Source organism: Coregonus lavaretus (assembly GCF_964263955.1).
Source record: "Coregonus lavaretus genome assembly, chromosome: 24".
NCBI lineage: Eukaryota > Metazoa > Chordata > Actinopteri > Salmoniformes > Salmonidae > Coregonus > Coregonus lavaretus.
The window spans coordinates 10,511,077-10,529,788 of record NC_140011.1 but is presented as its reverse complement, the minus strand read 5'-3'; the positions used below and the strand labels follow the sequence as shown (position 1 = coordinate 10,529,788).

Here is an 18,712-nt window from a genome sequence, read left to right as displayed (position 1 = left end):
TGTTTCGAAACAGCGTACTGATGCTTGTATCAGTTTATCAGAAGCACATGATCAATGACGTCCGAAGCTTTTGTTTTGTCAAACAACAATCTGATTGGTTTGGTATTGGTTTCGTTAGAAGACAAAAGGCTACCCTGCGCACGCGCTACTTTGTGTGCGACGTCATCTATAATAATCTGGCTGTTCTAAATTATTTTGACCAGCAGGTGCCACTAGTGTACACTGTGTTAATCAAATCCTTGAGTAATGAACCTATTTTCGACAGGTTCATTACTTGGCTGGATATTCTCAATGCTTCAGGAAGCTTTGTTTCCCCATCAATAGTAATTACTAGTGATGGGGAAACGAAGCTTCCTGATGGGGAAACAAAGCTTCCTGAAGCACTGAGGCTTTCCCGCCAATTGTGTCAAAAATATGTTCATTAGTTGAGGCGTTGATCAACACAGTGTACACTAGTGGCACCTGCTGGACAACATAATTTAGAGTAGCCAAAAACACATGGTTTCACAAAATCATGTGACTTTCCACAAGTCAGTTGAAATTACACATACCCGAGACATGTGACAATCATATCAGATCTGACCCGTAACATTATTTAGAATTCTGGATCCGGACCCGCTCGGGTCTTGGATATTCGGGTACAGGTGGATCTGTGAAGATCTCTAACGCATGAGCATACACACACACAAACAGACAGACAGACAGACAGAGAGAGCGATCTTAAGATACTGTCAACACAAACTCATAGACACATAGGACATATAGAGGACATACCCTGCTCATATAAAACACATTCACACAGGACAGAGTATGAGCTGTATATCAAACAGATAAACTTATAACACGGTGTACACAGCAGCCCCAATTCTAATGCAAACATCCCATGTTAGATTTCAGATGTGTGATGTGAGATTTTCAGATGCATTCATTCATGCATTAGTTCATGCATTCCTTCATACAAACATACAGCACATAATAATACTGTAAAAACATGTTGCGGTCCTCAGTAATCATGGAGCTGTGTTTGTGTTTTCTCTTCTTCCAGACTTCACGAGGAGGAGACAAGACTGAGGCCTTTCCTGTCTGCCTTCGAGTTCCAATGTCTTCTCTTCAACCTCACTGCATTCAGGATCAGCAACGCAGGAGGACACAACTGTAAGTGTGTGTGTGTGCACGCCGTGAGATCAGAATTTTAACACCAACAGTGTTCAATTAAACACTTTCTTAGAAATTACGTGCGACTACCAAAATAGTGTTAAACTAACACCCCTAGAGTGTTGGTTCCCTAACACGATAGATGTTGCAAATTCCAACCTAAAATAACACTTTATTAGAGTTGATGCTGTCACACTTTCGCAGTGTTGGGGGATGGTGGGGGTGTAAAGCCTTATTTGCATATTTCCCAGCATACCTTTTGGGTGAACGTGCGAGATACCCACCCATGACTGTGTTTGTTAGTGACAGAGACATGATTGTTGCATTCAATATTTTAAGTTCCTGAAGTGCTCACCAAGTGACTGGCAAAGTAAATGCGTTTTGGTTTGAAGTAAACCCTTTATTATTAAATATTATACGTTTCATAAGGCATTTAGTTATGGGGTAGTTATCCTCTACAATATGGCTTGTTTTCATCATGTTGAGGCATTTCTATGACAGTGAGTTGTGTTTCACATGTAATTGCCCAGGAGGAAGGCAGGTCAGGGCTTCGCGTGCGGAATGATACACCTTATGATGGGTTCCGGTGTATTGATGGGCAGGGGCGAGGTTTAAAAGTAAATGTAGTCCTGCTTTGTGGCATTTTGCGAAGGCTGAATGTTACACTAATCGCACTATACATTTTCGTGGGTGTCGATATGGTTATCCTTGTTCTATAGAGCCATTGGACGTCTTTCAGCGATGTTCCTATCAGCGGATTCATTATTAAATATACAAGCAGACACATATTTTCCAGTCTCTGAAAGACTACAACTTGTGTTGGGTGGTGCTTCTTGCCCCCGTCCCTCCCCCAAGGCGGGCTTTTTTGAAAAGGAGGAATTTGACAATGGAGCATCTATTAGCTACATGGTGACATTCCACCATACATGTTTCAACCGGAATATAGCGAAGAGGATTCGAAACAAAGACTTGGATTTAGCTAACGTAAGAAGCTCAGCTACAGCCGATGCCAGCACCAAGAGGGCAGATGACAAATACGTTGCCTAGCTAAGTAAATAATTTTTTATTGCATGCCACATTGTTAGCTAGCTAACTTTTGTTTATTTACTGATACCATTATTGTGTATTGCTGGCTAATATACAACTGTGTTACAGTGGGGGGAAATCAAATATTGTTTTTGTTTGCTAACTTAGCTACCAGTAGCCATACAGTGGGGAAAAAAAGTATTTAGTCAGCCACCAATTGTGCAAGTTCTCCCACTTAAAAAGATGAGAGAGGCCTGTAATTTTCATTACATTTACATTTACATTTACATTTTAGTCATTTAGCAGACGCTCTTATCCAGAGCGACTTACAGTTAGTGCATACATTATTTTATATTTTTCATACTGGCCCCCCGTGGGAATCAAACCCACAACCCTGGCGTTGCAAACACCATGCTCTACTGAGCTACATCCCTGCCGGCCATTCCCTCCCCTCTACCCTAATGTTGATGTTATGCTGGCACTGTTCAACTGCTGTTCAAACTGTTCAAAATAATATTTTTATTTTATTTTCTATCTTACAGACAATACAGTGTGGTGCCTGGGCTTCTTCATGGAATGGACTCTAGATAAAGAAACATAAATCCTTTGCCTGTGTGTGTCATTGTAGCAGAACTGTATCCCGTGAACTGTATCCCTCTCGAGGGATTAAACATTGTGCTGGATTTCAAGCAGATTACTCATGAGGAGCTGAATGACAGTTTGATCAGTATTCCCTGAACTTACAGTATGTTTCTTTGGAATGGCAATTTCATTAGGACCACCTCTCCCATCATCTGCTGATCAGAAGTTTTATTAACTACAGATTGTTACACCAGATAATGTGATTTACAAAAAAAAAGTTGGTATCCAATACTGAGTTACAGGATACTGTTTGGTGTAGCACAGATAATGATCTACCAACCTTAGCGATGCTGTCTTCGTCCTCGATTTGGGGAAACAGGAGTCTCATAAAATGTCTGTGTCCAGTGCAGGGGGTCAGTTTGAATTTAGAAAATGCTCCATTATAAAAATAAATACTTTTTTTTGCTCCATAAAGTAATCCAACAACATGTGTGCCGCCATCGTGTTTATTTCATGTCTTCTCACTCATTGATCAAGACAGGTCTCTGTCATCATGACATGCAGCACTTTGGGGTGGACACCCACATGTCTAGATCAATGAGAGAAGACTTGAAACAGACAAGATGTCTGCAAAAATCTTTGGGTAAATCACATTATCTGGTCTAACAATCTGTAGCTACTGTTCCCTGCAGGTTGAGGAGAAATGGCACCTCAATCGCTCTCATACACAACAATACATTTACTGTCTAAGCACGACCATGCACAACCAAAAACCCCTTCCTCATCTCAAAGTACTGTCGGTAAACCTCCCCCAGCCCATTGAATTTGACAGATCATTCTTGTCAATAGTAGGCCTTTGCAGGGGGACTTTGTAGACCTGTCTTTGTATTTTGTTTTGAAAATCTACAGAGATAAGAATAAGGTATTTGTGTTATTAGTGTTGTAAGCTTGATTTGATAACTTTCAGTGTCCCTTACTGGTTTCTGTCCCACAATCTTGTTGTGCTCCCTAACTGCAAGGTGTGTCTGCTCCCTCATGCTTGTGTACCCAAAATGCCCCTGCGTTGGGGTATTTTTCAGCAAGGCACTGTGGAATCACTCCAGATAACCTGAGTTTTACAAAATAAAAGGTAAAAAGAGAAGAGGGGTAGACTAAATTGATTACATGGTCTGGAAGGTACTACCTCTAACCACCTTTAACCCCATAAAACAAATACAAACCATACAAACACTACCCAATTCATGTTTATACTTCATGCTTACTGTAAATTGAGTTATTTTAGCCGTCAGTTTGTAAATATTTTGGCCAACTTATCTTCACCTTGTGCAGAGCTAGGGGTTGGAAGTGCATGTTGGTAGAATCAGATTCTGTAAAATACAAAATACCCAAGAATACACAATTTAACCACCCCACTAATTGCATTGATCTCTATTAGAATGGCTAGCTAAGCATACCTAACAATGGACATTTAAATATTTGCAGTTTGCAGTTAGCTAACTAGCATCACTAAATTGGTAGCAAGATTGCTAGCCAGCTGAGACCACCAACACACAAATAGAGAGTGAGTTAGTTATGGCTTTCAGAGTTCAATACAGGACTGTAAATTTAGCTAGCTAGCTAACTTACCCAGCGAAGCTAGCAAGCTAGCTAACGTTAGGTTACCTCTAATCCATTTTGTTGTGAAGGAAAAAAATCAATGGTATCGCATCACTTCTCAGCTGTCGTTGGTTCAGCCTGAAAGTCCCTCTGGTAATCTTTGGTCACCGCATCATTTTTGATAGCCACAAGCCACTGGTAGAATCGGGGTGAATCTCCGGTAGGTAGAACAGTGAAAGATAACTCATTTTCGCACTTGTTTGTAATTAGCACAGCCAGGCACAGAACACCACACAGGCATGATGACTAACATTAGTGATGACTAACATTTCCTAGAGAAGTTCTGAGATGACAGTGTGTTGGTCGTTCAAAGTAAACAACGTCATTATTCAAAGGGAGTCGAAACCTACAAAAAAAAACATAAAAACGTTATGCTGGTAATATAGTAATGACTATATGCTGTGGCAACACAGTCGAGTAACAACAACACCACACAGTGGAGATTCCATTGTGATCCAAATAACACTTATTTTATTCACTGCAGGTGGTGTCAGTTTCAATCTACTGGTGTTAACTCCACTAGAATCAACACTCAGATATAACACAACACTTTATACCTCAACACTGAGATTTTAACACTTTTGCTATGTGTATGTTTGTATGTGTGTTTGTAGGAGTGGGAGTGTATAAGTGTGTGTGCACACAGTACATACAATGGCTAGCGTGTTTTTCATTATTTGTGCCTCCAGTACTCTATTACTGTGAGTATGTCTTCATTTAACCTAGACATTTTTCTTAATCAGAAAAGTTGTTACGTTACAAGCAGGCAACAAGCTCTGTAGTCAGTGTAGTGGTTCCTCTCGGCCCTGTCATTCACATTCTCCTGCCTGACATGAGAGGGATTTACTACAGCAGTTCGTTAATAGACAGCAGTCTGCTTCCTACTTCCTGCTCTCAACCTGCTGCCCTCTCATTGGCGCCGGCCTCTTCTGGAAGGCTGCGAGGAGAATCTCTGTTATAACACAGCTGGGCCTCGCAAATATCAGCTGCCAAGTTATTTCACTGGCAGGGGAAGTTCAATACTGGAGCTCTATCCCACTTAGTAACAGTCTGCCTAATTCACTTTCATATAGACACGCACGCATGAACACACGCACACACATTCTATCTGTCTAGCTTATACACACAACCACTTTTAGCCTAATAAGACACACATTTCCATTATCAGTTAAGGTCTTCTTTAGCTCTGACTGAAGTACTGAGTTGTGCCAAATCCATCTATGCGAGAGCAGGACTTTCATTCACAGATATTGCCTTTCTGTTCTTCCAAATATTCTGCTATTTTTGGGGGGATGAGGGTACAGTCTGATTCTCTCGCTCTCTCTCATAGTGTTTAGATCAGTGTACTGCGAGGATCTGAGAGGCATTGCATTGGATTACAGCACATACATGACAGAACAGCTATTCAAAGCCACCATCTCTCTCTCAGCCACTTTAATTACGGGTGTCACAGCCACACACACAATAAACCTTACATACACACTATGCACATGCACACATTAACACATTCACACTCGCATCTATACTCATGTACACATACACATACAGTCTCTCTCTCTCTCTCTCTCTCTCTCTCTCTCTCTCTCTCTCTCTCTCTCTCTCTCTCTCTCTCTCTCTCTCTCTCTCTCTCTCTCTCTCTCTCTCTCTCTCTCTCTCACACACACACACACACACAAACAGTCACACTCGCATACACACACTCTCTCTCCCTCTTACACACATACACACACATTCATACAACCTCTTTCCGTATCACGGGGGAAAATATTGCTAATGAATTGTGTTCGGTCTCAAATTAGTTCTCAAACAGTGTTAGAAGTGTCTTATCTCTGCAGGCGCCCAGCAGACGCTAATAGTAAAATCCCACAAAGCACTTTTTTCTCCCTCCCTGCACCAAATCACGGATTAAGGCATTAATTATTAGGCTGCATTATTTTAATGACAGGATTGTCTGTAGGCGATTGCTGTCACATTGTTGGGTGAGGATCCTGCCTGTGTGACAGCTAAGTGGTGTTGGGAATGTTAGGTTAGGATAGGAGGCTTCCAGTTCCACACAATCAGCAGAGGGAGAGTTGTGAGGGGTGGAGAAAGGTATGAAGGGAGAGAGGGAGAGAGATGGAGAGAAGGAGATGGAGAAGAGGGAGAGAGAGATGAACAGAGAAAGAGAGGGAGACATGAGGAGCTGGAGTAAAGGAAGAGAGAGAGAGCTCGATAGAGTGAGAGATAGAGAGAGATGGTGTGGTAGAGGGGTTAGCAGGCAGCCAGGGGTATGGTCGTCAGGAGGGATGAGTTGATTGGGTGCTGATTTGCAGATAGTATGGAAAATTAACTGTGTTTGATCGTCGCTGAAGGATCAGGGGATCACAATTTGTTAGAGCCCAAGTTCTCTCTCTTCCTCATGCTCATCCTGTCTTTTCCCCCTGTCTTTTTCTTTCCCTCTCTTCCTATCTCTCTCATTACACATTCATTCATTCATTCACACAGGCTATATTTTTGATCTCATGAAAATCACACATCCCTGATTCGCTGTGACTGACACACGCATGCACACACTGTTAAAAGCCAGGCGCTGGACCTTGACTAGTGGTGGTAGTATTCTGTATGATGGCTGAGGAGGATTCAACCTGTACTATCCCCCCATCACTATTCATGAAGGAGAGAGGGATCAGTAATCCCTGTGGGTGCAGGCTCCTGCCATGCCTCCACCTCTCCTCCTCTTCCTCTCCTCCATTCCTCCTCCTCCTCTCTCGCTCCACTGCACTGATTTATCCATTTGTTTTATCAGAGATTCCCAGAGTGAGGTAGCTAGAGGTAGCTAGGTGTGTGTGTGCATCACAAGCACCCAGGTATGCGCACATATGCACGCATGTGCGCACACACACACACACACACACATTCACAATGTCATAGAGCTACAATGTATAACAGAGTTTGCATGGTGAACAGCTGGCTTGTCTTATTGGGCACCTCGGGACCTCCAGTGAATATCCAGAGAGACAGAGATGTTAAATGTCTTAGCTTTACCAGCAGATATCACTCTCCCACTACTGTAGCCTACAGAGCTATATTCTTGACCGCCCTCATGCACGGACACATAGCCTACAGTAAAAACCATATTGGTGAATTCCCACCTATTCAACAGCAACTTAGATAAATTCCTGATGATCAAACACACAGTATTACTGGACCATTGACTTCAGTATGTCAGAGTAGCCTTTTAGAGTTTTAGCATTCATGTCTTCTCTCTCTTCCTCCTCTCTCTCCAGAGTTGGAGTTAAAGTATTAATGATCTCCATCCTCTCTCCCCAGACACGTCCCAACTCTCAGAGGTAACCCTGGCCTCCGCTGCCCCCTCCTCCAGCCCTGTTACCCCCTCTACCCCCCCTGCTCCATGGGTTGAGGTGTGTACGTGTCCCCCGGGATTTGGGGGTCAGTTCTGTGAGCTGTGTGCCCCAGGGTACACCAGAGAGGTCCCTAACGGAGGACCGCTGTCACCCTGTGTGCCCTGCACCTGCCACCAGCACGGACCCTGCCACCCTGAGACAGGTAGGAGATTTTTTATCTGTGTCTCTTGTTTTTTCTTGTTTTCTTGTTCTCTCATTTTCTCGTGCTCTCTCTTTCTCTCTTCTCATATCCTCTATCTCCTTCTCCCCCTTCTCTACTCTTTTCTACTCTTCTCTCTGCACACTGAAAACAAATGGTTTTATATAGTGCCAAATAAGGGATATTTGGCTTATATGGAACCTTTTTTTCCCATAAGGTTCTAAATGGAACCTGAATGGTGCTATAAAGAACCCTTTCTTAAAGTTCTATAAAGAAACATTAAAAACATTTCTATATAGCACCAAAAAAGGGTTCCGCTATGGTTACAACCCTTTTGGGGGCTATGTAGAACCCTTTTTATGGTTCCTCATAGAACCTTTATGGAGAATGGTTCTATAAAGAAGATATCGAAATCTCAAAGGTTCTTTGTAGAACCACACATCTTTTATTTATTCTGGTTTAATAGCCATATTATATTGTTAAAATTGCATAGGTTCTATTATTGTGTTTATTAACAAGTTGAATCAGGGGTTCTAGGTCTGGAATAGGGTTGAATATTTTCTCGTTATTTTACAAATGTTCCATCCAAAGAATAAATCACTTTTCTCCCGGGTAACCCGGTATTTCCAGCCAAAACCGGAAGTGTCATTCAAAAGTATTGTAAAGCATATAAATGTCTGGATTTGATTAGAGCTTTGATATACATGAAAATTCCAACCTGATGCTACATTTTATGAGCCCTACAATAATGACATTTAATGAGCCCAAGCCCAAAAAAGCCCAAATGATTGTGTCGTTGTCCAATACATATACTGTATGAGATACAGCGCATTCGGAAAGTTTTCAGACACCTTAACTATTTCCAAATTTTGTTACGTTACCGCCTTATATATTTTTTTCTCATCAATCTACACACAATACCCCATAATGATGAAGGGAAAATAAGTTTTTAGAAATGTTTGGAAAATTAAAAACAAAAACTAAATAGAAATACCTTATTTACATAAGTATTCAGACCCTTTGCTATGAGACTCGAAATTGAGCTCAGGTGCATCCTGTTTCCATTGATCATCCTTGAGCTGTTTCGACAACTTGATTGGAGTCCACCTGTGGTAAAGCCAATTGATTGGACATGATTTGGAAAGGAACACACCTGTCTATATAAGGTCCCACAGTTGATAGTGCATGTAAGAGCAGAAACCAAGCCATGAGGTTGAAGGAACTGTCCGTAGAGCTCCGAGACAGGATTATGACGAGGCACAGATCTGGGGAAGGGTACCAAAAAATGTCTGCAGCATTGAAGGTCCCCAAGAACACAATGGCCTCCATCATTCTTAAATGGAAGAAGTTTGGAACCACCAAGATTCTTCCTAGAGCTGGCCGCCCGGCCAAACAGAGCAATCAGGGGAGAAGGGCGTTGGTCAGGGAGGTGACCAAGAACCCGATGGTCACTCTGACGGAGCTCCAGAGTTCCCCTGTGGAGATGGTTGAATCTTCTAGAAGGACAACCATCTCTGCAGCACTCCACCAATCAGGCCTTTATGGTAGAGTGGCCAGACGGAAGCCACTCCTCAGTAAAAAGCACATGACAGCTCGCTTGGAGTTTGCCAAAAGGCACCTAAAGGACTCTCAGACCATGAGAAACAAGAATCTCTGGTCTGATGAAACCAAGATTGAACTCTTTGGCCTGAATTCCAAGCGTCACATCTGGAGGAAACCTGGCACACCATCCTTACGGTGAAGCATGGTGGTGGGAGCATCATGCTGTGGGGATGTTTTTCAGCGGCAGAGACTGGGAAAGTAGTCAGGATCGAGGGAAAGATGAACGGAGCAAAGTACAGAGAAATCCTTGATGAAAACCTGCTCCATAGCGCTCAGGACCTCAGACTGGGGCGAAGGTTCACCTTCCAACAGGACAACGACCCTAAGCACACATCCAAGACAACGCAGGAGTGGATTCGGGACAAGTCTCTGAATGTCTTTGAGTGGCCCAGCCAGAGCACGGATTTGAACCCGATCGAACATCTCTGGAGAGACCTGAAAATAGCTGTGCAGCGACGTTCCCCATCCAACCTGACAGAGTTTGAGAAGATCTGCAGAGAAGAATGGGAGAAACTTCTCAAATACAGGTGTGCCAAGCTTGTAGCGTCATACCCAAGAAGACTTGAGGCAGTAATCGCTGCCAAATGTGCTTCAAGAAAGTACTGAGTAAAGTGTCTGAATACTAACGCAAATGTGATATTTTAGTTTTTTTATTCATAATAAATTTGCTAACATTTCTAAAAAAACATTTTTGCTTCGTTATTACGGGGTATTGTGTGTAGATTGATGAGGGGGGGAAACAATTTAATCCATTTTAGAATAAGGCTGTAAAGTAACAAAATGTGGAAAAAGTCAAGGGTCTGAATACTTTCCGAATGCACTGTAGGCTACTGCACATTACGCACGACAGAAAAACAGAAAACCCCATAGATGTAGCTAGCTATATGCTCTCTTGGGTAAATAAATTAAACTAGCTCTGGTAGGCTAATCTTTTTGAGTGTGAACTGTATTACTGTATTGTATTGTATTATACTGTATTATATGGACTGGAATTACGCACATCGTTCAAACCATGATAAAGCAGAAGAGAACATGTGATTCTGGTGCAGCACATGTGGCCTACAATTCTACAAGTATAGGCTAGCGAATTTGATTTTAATTTGGAATATATTTGTATTATTAGTAGGCTGATGCATATCTACCGTTGATAATATTTCCCCAAATGTTATTCGCCTACCTCCTATTTCTCTCTCTATTGTTGCTTCATTCCTTCCTCGCTTTCAACAGTTAAATGAAATATGTTTTGTTTTCCTTATCTTAGTCATTCTATCGACATCCTTGAATAATATAGGACTATAATTAGATGAAGAAGGCTTTCACTTCTCTTCACGAATGAATGGTTATGGGTCTGAATAAATAACAGCAATAGCCTACCACCATTGCGAGTTCGCTCTTCTTTCAAACTCCCTGTGAGTTCTATTTGCTGCTGTATTTAACATTCAGCAAAAAATAGCTTGCGTCCCTCTTCGAATAGTCTATTTGTGTAAGAAATGCTAAAATAATGTCCAGCAAGCTATTCTAGTCTAGCTTTTCCTGCATGGGACTCCAAGAGCTAAGGAGCATTTTTTAAAGAGAGGCCAGCGAAGCACAGGTGCTTGAGTATTGCGCAAGAGACAGAGGCTATAAATTAGAAGCTTATTATGCGTAACCCATCAAATATAAGGCTAATTCTGCATTGAATTTATTACCTGAAAGAGGTAGGCTAGGACAACTATATATAGGGATATATATCAATCTAGAACAGGATTAGCTATTTTGGATGCAATTTGAATGGAGTTGATGGAGAGAGAGAAAGACTGTGAGAGAGTGCTCGCATGTGCACTGATTTTAAGCAACGATAGTCGAGTGATACACTAAAAAACAAGGTGACCCCCGAAGCCAGATGGAGATGGTTAAATTAGCATTCGGTCTTTATGTTACTGTAGCATAGGCTACAAGAAAAAAAGTTAGCATAGTGAGGTGATAGGTCTACATGCATTGTGAACTGCGCTCCATACTGAGATGGGTCTGTCCCCACCCTGAGCGTTGATTCATCATGCAGAGGCCGTAGAGAAGCCAGATTTAGACATTGCATATCATTTAACAGTTCAATTTCACGCCATACTGTTCATATAAATAATGTATTATAATTTACCAGTTTCTCACAGTTATTTATCCCGGGAAAAGGGAGTGGTTTTGGGTGGTAAATCCCGCTAAATCTCGGTAACCGGGTTCCCGCCATTCAACCCTAATCTGGAATGGCTGTGGGTCCCTGAATTAGTCAACCGTTCTCAATTTACAGAAGGCCATACTTGAATTTTTCACAAGACACCGTTTCTGGGCATAGTCACATATAACATGTAATAGCATAATGTAACATACAAGAAACTGGGTTGCACAAGAAATGCTGTGTGCAAACCACGCCCCAAAATATTCTAATGAGCTGCCACCCATACATTTTAATTATCACTAAAAGAGCAAAGAACCCTTTTGTGAACTATAAAGAACAATTGAAGAGCTCAAAGGGTTCAAAGGGCTCTCTCTCTCCAAATAGAACATCAATCACCCTCCCCACCACAAACCAACGGCGGCACTAAGACTGCACTCAACCAGCTGTATAAGACCATAAGCAAGCAAGAAAATGCTCATCCAGAAGCGGCGCTCCTAGTGGGTGGGGACTTTAATGCAGGCAAACTTAAATCCGTTGTGCAACCAGAGAAAAAAAAACTCTAGACCACCTTTACTCCACATACAGAGACGTGTACAAGGCTCTCCCTTGCCCTCCATTTGGCAAATCTGACCATAATTATATCCCCCTGATTCCTGCTTACAAGCAAAAACTAATGCAGGAACTACCAGTGACTCTCTCAATACGGAAGTGGTCAGATGACGCGGATGCTAAGCTACAGCACTGTTTTGCTAGCACAGACTAGAATATGTTTCCGGGATTCATCCAATGGCATTGAGGATCATACCACCTCAGTCACCGGCTTCATCAATAAGTGCATGGACTACATCGTCCCCACAATGACCGTACGTACATACAGTTGAAATCGGAAGTTTACATTTGACATTTTAGTCATTTAGCAGACGCTCTTATCCAGAGCGACTTACAGTGAGTGAGTGGATACATTTTTCATACTGGCCCCCCGTGGGAATCGAACCCACAAACCTGGCGTTGCAAGCGCCATGCTCTACCAACTGAGATACAGGAGGCCCGTTACATACACTTAGGTTGGAGTCATTAAAACTCGTTTTTCAACCACTCCACAAATTTCTTGTTAACAAACTATAGTTTTGGCATGTACTTTATGCGTGATAAAAGCAATTTTTCCAACAATTGTTTACAGACAGATTATTTCACTTATAATTCACTGTATCACAATTCCAGTGGGTCAGAAGTTTACGTACACTAAGTTGACTGTGCCTTTAAACAGCTTGGAAAATTCCAGAAAATTATGTCATGGCTTTAGAAGCTTCTGATAGGCATCATTTGAGTCAATTGGAGGTGTACCTGTGGCCTACCTTCAAACTCAGTGCCTCTTTGCTTGACATCATGGGAAAATCAAAATAAATCAGTCAAGACCTCAGAAAAAACATTGTAGACCTCCAAAAGTCTGGTTCATCATTGGGAGCAATTTCCAAACGCCTGGGCACCCATATATGCCATGTCTTCAAATACTGTATGCAAACAGATGGATTAAAAGTTAATTTCCATTGTAATACTTCTGATTACTTCACATTTCTAACTTCACCCATAACTTTTGGACGTCATAACATTCCCAGAAGGCATGGATTATTATGACCTAATGAAAAATGAACCTGGTAATCTAATTTAATTTACTGCAGGCCTAAGAATTATGGGTTTAACCTTCTGAATGAATGATTATATTGAAGATAGAAGCTGACTTTTAATGAGTTCCGAGAGCCGATCCGTTACCCAACAAAATAATATCAATTTATTTATTGTTTTTATGACTACAGACAGTAGGCTACTATTCCTATTTTCCTGCATTAATTAATTTGTCTGCATGTCTATTCAACATTTGGCTAAAAAGAAACCATGCCATGAATTAAGAACAGATATTTATTTTTTTATCACAATGCAATGCGGCACATTGACAGCTCAAATTACTTTAAAGTGCCTTCTAATGTTAGACAACAAAAAATATACTAAAACAATAACTTAAAAAACTGTCCATTCTTCACTGTATTTCTTCAAATTGCTGTGCAGGAAAAGGATGTCATCCACCATGCCTGGTCGCAGGCTCACAGCTGGCTTCTCTCTGACACCACACCATCCATCTGAATGTGACGCTTTATCCTTTGGAACCACACAATAACCAGGTGGACAGTAGGCCTCTTGAAGTGATAGAAGAAATCAACAAGATCCACAAATTATCTTTCACAATAGCTTATGCTATCCGCGTATTTGAGCTACACTGTCCCACTCCGTGGTGGATAACATTCTTCATTTATGTAATGGGCTGTAAGGCACAAGTATCCTATTCAAACGAAATTAGCTGTAGCGAGAGGAGAGACTGCATGCTAAAGACAATCAGAAAGAATGTTTCTTTAACTCTGCATCATAATATAACTTATTTTGAACGAAAGCCAGTAATGAGTGAGTCACTCAGCCCTATGCTGTTCCTGCTTCTGTTGCCTATTTGAGTGTTTCTTTAATATCCTACTGATTCTGTGATCACCAAGCCTCATGCAACCGCAAAATTGTCAGATAAAGCAATTTCACAAATCCAGCTGTTTAAACTTTGCTATGCTGTATTAAAGGCTTTACAATATTTTTTCATTAGAACAGACTCTCTGGTATTGCTTATACTTTATTTAGTATTGTTTACACTGTTCCAAACTGGCAGCTAAATTAAATTGTAATCTAACAACACCTGTTTGTCATGCAACTGTAACTCTTGCGCTTTGGAGTTGTTGAACGGGAGTGACAAAATGTATTACAATTGAATTTGAATGAACTGAATGATGAGGATGAAGAAAAAGAGAGTGATTGAATTTAGAACAATAATGTAAGAATTGCTCTTCCTCTGTCCTGTGCGCACACCAGAAAAAATACACTTTTTTTTGTTTTTGCTTTGTCAGAAGAAGCTGAAACTGGACCGTAGCTTATTACTTACTAAAACTGTTGTTACACTGTAAGGTTTTTATTATAAGAGAAATAAACATGGTCTGTTATATTCCATTATATTCTTAAAATACAGTTGAAGTCAGACGTTTACATACACCTTAGCCAAATACATATAAACTCAGTTTTTCACAATTCCTGACATTTAATCCTAGTAAAAATTCCCTGTCTTAGGTCAGTTAGGATCACCACTGTATTTTAAGAATGTGAAATGTCTGGATAATTATAGAGAGAATGATTTATTTCAGCTTTTCTTTCTTTCATCACATTCCCAGTGGGTCAGAAGTTTACATACACTCAACTAGTATTTGGTAGCATTGCCTTTAAATTGTTTAACTTGGGTCAAATGTTTCGGGTAGCCTTCCACAAGCTTCCCACAATAAGTTGGGTGAATTTTGGCCCATTCCTCCTGACAGAACTGGTGTAACTGAGTCAGGTTTGTAGGCCTCTTTGCTCGCACACACTTTTTCAGTTCTGCCCACAAATTTTCTATAGGATTGAGGTCAGGGCTTTGTGATGGCCACTCCAATACCTTGACTTTGTTGGCCTTAAGCCATTTTGCCACAACTTTGGAAGTTTGCTTGGGGTCATTGTCCATTTGTAAGACCCATTTGAGACCAAGCTTTAACTTTCCTTCCTCAAATACTTATTTCCCTCATTAAAATGCAAATCAATTTATAACATTTTTGACATGCATTTTTCTAGATTTTGTTGTTGTTATTCTGTCTCTCAATGTTCAAATAAACCTACCATTAAAATTATAGACTGATCATGTCTTTGTTAGTGGGCAAACGTACAAAATCAGCAGGGGATCAAATTCTTTTTTCCCTCACTGTATACCTTTGTTGATGAAGCGGGCTTCAACCTGGCCAAAACTCGGCTCCGTGGGCAGAACCTCATCGGCCAACCGTCCAAGGGCCTGGACAATGTGGGGGAAACATCTCCATGTGCGCAGCTATCTCTGAAGATGGTGTGGTAGGACGTAGGCCATTACTTGGATCCTACAGAGCTGCACACCTTATTGTGTCTTTCAATGAAATTGAGCAGGCATGTCAAGGGGAAGGGGTCACCCATGTGAATTTGTGGGACAATGTCAGGTTCCATCATGCAGAAGTGGTTCAGGCATGGTTTCGGGCCCATCCCCGATTTGTGACCCTATACCTGCCCCCATACCCTCCTTTCCTCCACCCTATTGAGGAATGTCTTTCAGCATGGAGGTGGAAGGTTTATGATCGCCATCCCCATGAGCGTGCCACCTTCCTTCTGGCTATGGATGAGGCATGCGACGACATCAATGCAGACCAATGTCAAGCTTGGATTCGCCATGCCAAAAGGTTTTTCCCGCAGTATATGAACAATGAGGACATTCACTGTGATGTGGATGAGAATTTATGGCCAAATGCTCAAGACAGGCTTGATGCAAATGAATGCGTGCTAAATGTTATGTTATATTTTCATTCATTTCATTTCATTTCTTACATTTGTTTACAAACAGTATACCAATGTTGCAATTATATCTGAAAAATTTAATGTTTTTTTTTGCATGAATGATTGTAGAGGATGTCTTCATTGATTACACCTTTGATTACACATTAGATAGATATTATGGAAATCGTCAATCGGACTTCCAGATGGTGAAGAGTGATTCATCACTCCAGCCGACGCTTGGCATTGTGCATGGTGATATTAGGCTGCTCGGCCATGGAAACCCATTTCATGAAACTCCCGTCAAACACTTCTTGTGCTGACGTTGCTTCCAGAGGCAGTTTGGAACTCGGGTGCAACTGATGACAGATGATTTTTTCGCGCTTCAGCTGTCCCGTTTTGTGAGCTTGTGTGGCCTACCACTTCGCAGCTGAAGCAATTGTTTTTTCCTAGACGTTTTCACTTCACAATAACAGCACTTACAGTTGACCGGGGCACCTCAGCAGGGCAGAAATTTGACGAACCAACTTGTTGGAAAGATGGCATCCTATGATGGTGCCACTTTGAAAGTCACTGAGCTTTTCAGTAAGGTCATTCTACTGCCAATGTATGTCTATGGAGATTGCATGGCTGTGTGCTCGATTGTATACACCTGTCAGCAACGGGTGTGGCTGAAATAGCCGAATCCACTAATTTAAAGGGGTGTCCACATACTTATGTATATATGGTGAATATTGCATTGTTTGGATTAACTGGTAGTTAAAACGACTAAATTGAAAATATATAATTATGTTGTGTTTTACATTTTAGTCATTTAGCAGACGCTCTTATCCAGAGTGACGTATAGTTAGTAAGTGCATACATTTTCATACTGGCCCCCCGTAGGAAACGAACCCACAACCCTGGCATTGCAAACGCCATGCTCTACCAACTGAGCTACACAGGGCTGTGGATTAAACCAATGATCTCATTACATTTCACAATAAACTTATATTTTGAATCAATGGTTGTGTGGTGAGGGATGTTTACAATCCAAATGAATGCACAATGACTGGCTGTGTTACAAGTGTGAACAGTTTGGAGTTTTTTACTAAGAGTTGTGAAAATGTACCACATACTTGTGAAAATAGTACCAAAGCGATAAAAAAAACTGTAATTATTACTAAAAGAGTAAATAACCCTTTTGTGAACTGTAAAGAACCATTGAAGAGCTCAAATGGTTATTTGAGTCATTATGGTTCCACATAAAACCCTCATCCTTCCCAAAGAACCCTTGAGGAACCCTCATTTCTTTAGGGTGTGCATCCAATGCCAGCTAAATATGTATTTCTGCCGTCACAACATTCTTTTTTTTTTTTCTTCTATCACTCTCTGATTGCTCACCAGCCAGAGATAAGAAGGGTTACCCTTTCCCTTTCTCTCTCTCTCCCTCCCTCCCTCTATCTCTCTACCTTCATTAACTGACATAACTTTCCTCCTTATTTCACTCACTCTTTGGCCTTTTATCTCTCTCTGTTTTTATGCTGACATGAGACAGGTAAAGGGTCACCTTAAATTCCCCCATCTCTCTCACTCTTTCTCTCTCAGACTTTCTCCAATTGTCCTAGACACAGTAAGTACCCATCCTGCCCTCTATCTGTTTATCTTCATCTCCACTACTTTCCCTCCCTCTGTCTCCATCTCAGACAGAGATCTGACCTACTAAGGAGAAGTTGCCCGGAGCCTTGAGAGTGAGTGAGTGAGTGAGTGAGTGAGTGTGTGTGTGTGTGTGTGTGTGTGTGTGTGTGTGTGTGTGTGTGTGTGTGTGTGTGTGTGTGTGTGTGTGTGTGTGTGTTTGTGTGACGTGCATGATTGTGGGTGTGTGTGTCTTGGGTCTGGAAGCAGGGCTGGTGTCGCTGCCTGCCTGTCTCATTAGCCTTGTTAGCAACCCCTCAGCTAATTGAGCCTCTCCCTCGTTCTCTGTCTGTATCTACCTCTCCCTCTTTCTCTGTCTGTATCTACCTCTCCCTCTTCTCTGTCTGTATCTACCTCTCCTTCTTTCTCTGTCTGTATCTACCTCTCCCTCTTCTCTGTCTGTATCTACCTCTCCCTCTTTCTCTGTCTGTATCTACCTCTCCCTCTTTCTCTGTCTGTATCTACCTCTCCCTCTTTCTCTGTCTGTATCTACCTCTCCCTCTTCTCTGTCTGTATCTACCTCTCCCTCTTCTCTGTCTGTATCTACCTCTCCCTCTTCTCTGTCTGTATCTACCTCTCCCTCTTTCTCTGTCTGTATCTACCTCTCCCTCTTCTCTGTCTGTATCTACCTCTCCCTCTTCTCTGTCTGTATCTACCTCTCCCTCTTCTCTGTCTGTATCTACCTCTCCCTCTTTCTCTGTCTGTATCTACCTCTCCCTCTTTCTCTGTCTGTATCTACCTCTCCCTCTTCTCTGTCTGTATCTACCTCTCCCTCTTCTCTGTCTGTATCTACCTCTCCCTCTTCTCCGTCTGTATCTACCTCTCCCTCTTTCTCTGTCTGTATCTACCTCTCCCTCTTTCTCTGTCTGTATCTACCTCTCCCTCTTCTCTGTCTGTATCTACCTCTCCCTCTTCTCT

The 18,712-nt window shown here is 41.6% G+C and overlaps 1 protein-coding gene across 1 annotated transcript in view; it reads left to right on the top strand.

The window, feature by feature from the left end:
* lamc3 (laminin, gamma 3) overlaps positions 1 to 18,712 on the top strand; it is a 156,868-nt gene that overhangs the window by 67,086 nt on the left and 71,070 nt on the right. Inside the window, exons 4-5 of the mRNA XM_084140092.1 lie at positions 1,046 to 1,155; positions 7,729 to 7,965. Coding sequence (XP_083996218.1) covers positions 1,046 to 1,155; positions 7,729 to 7,965 — 347 coding nt within the window. The remainder of the gene's footprint in view (positions 1 to 1,045; positions 1,156 to 7,728; positions 7,966 to 18,712) is intronic.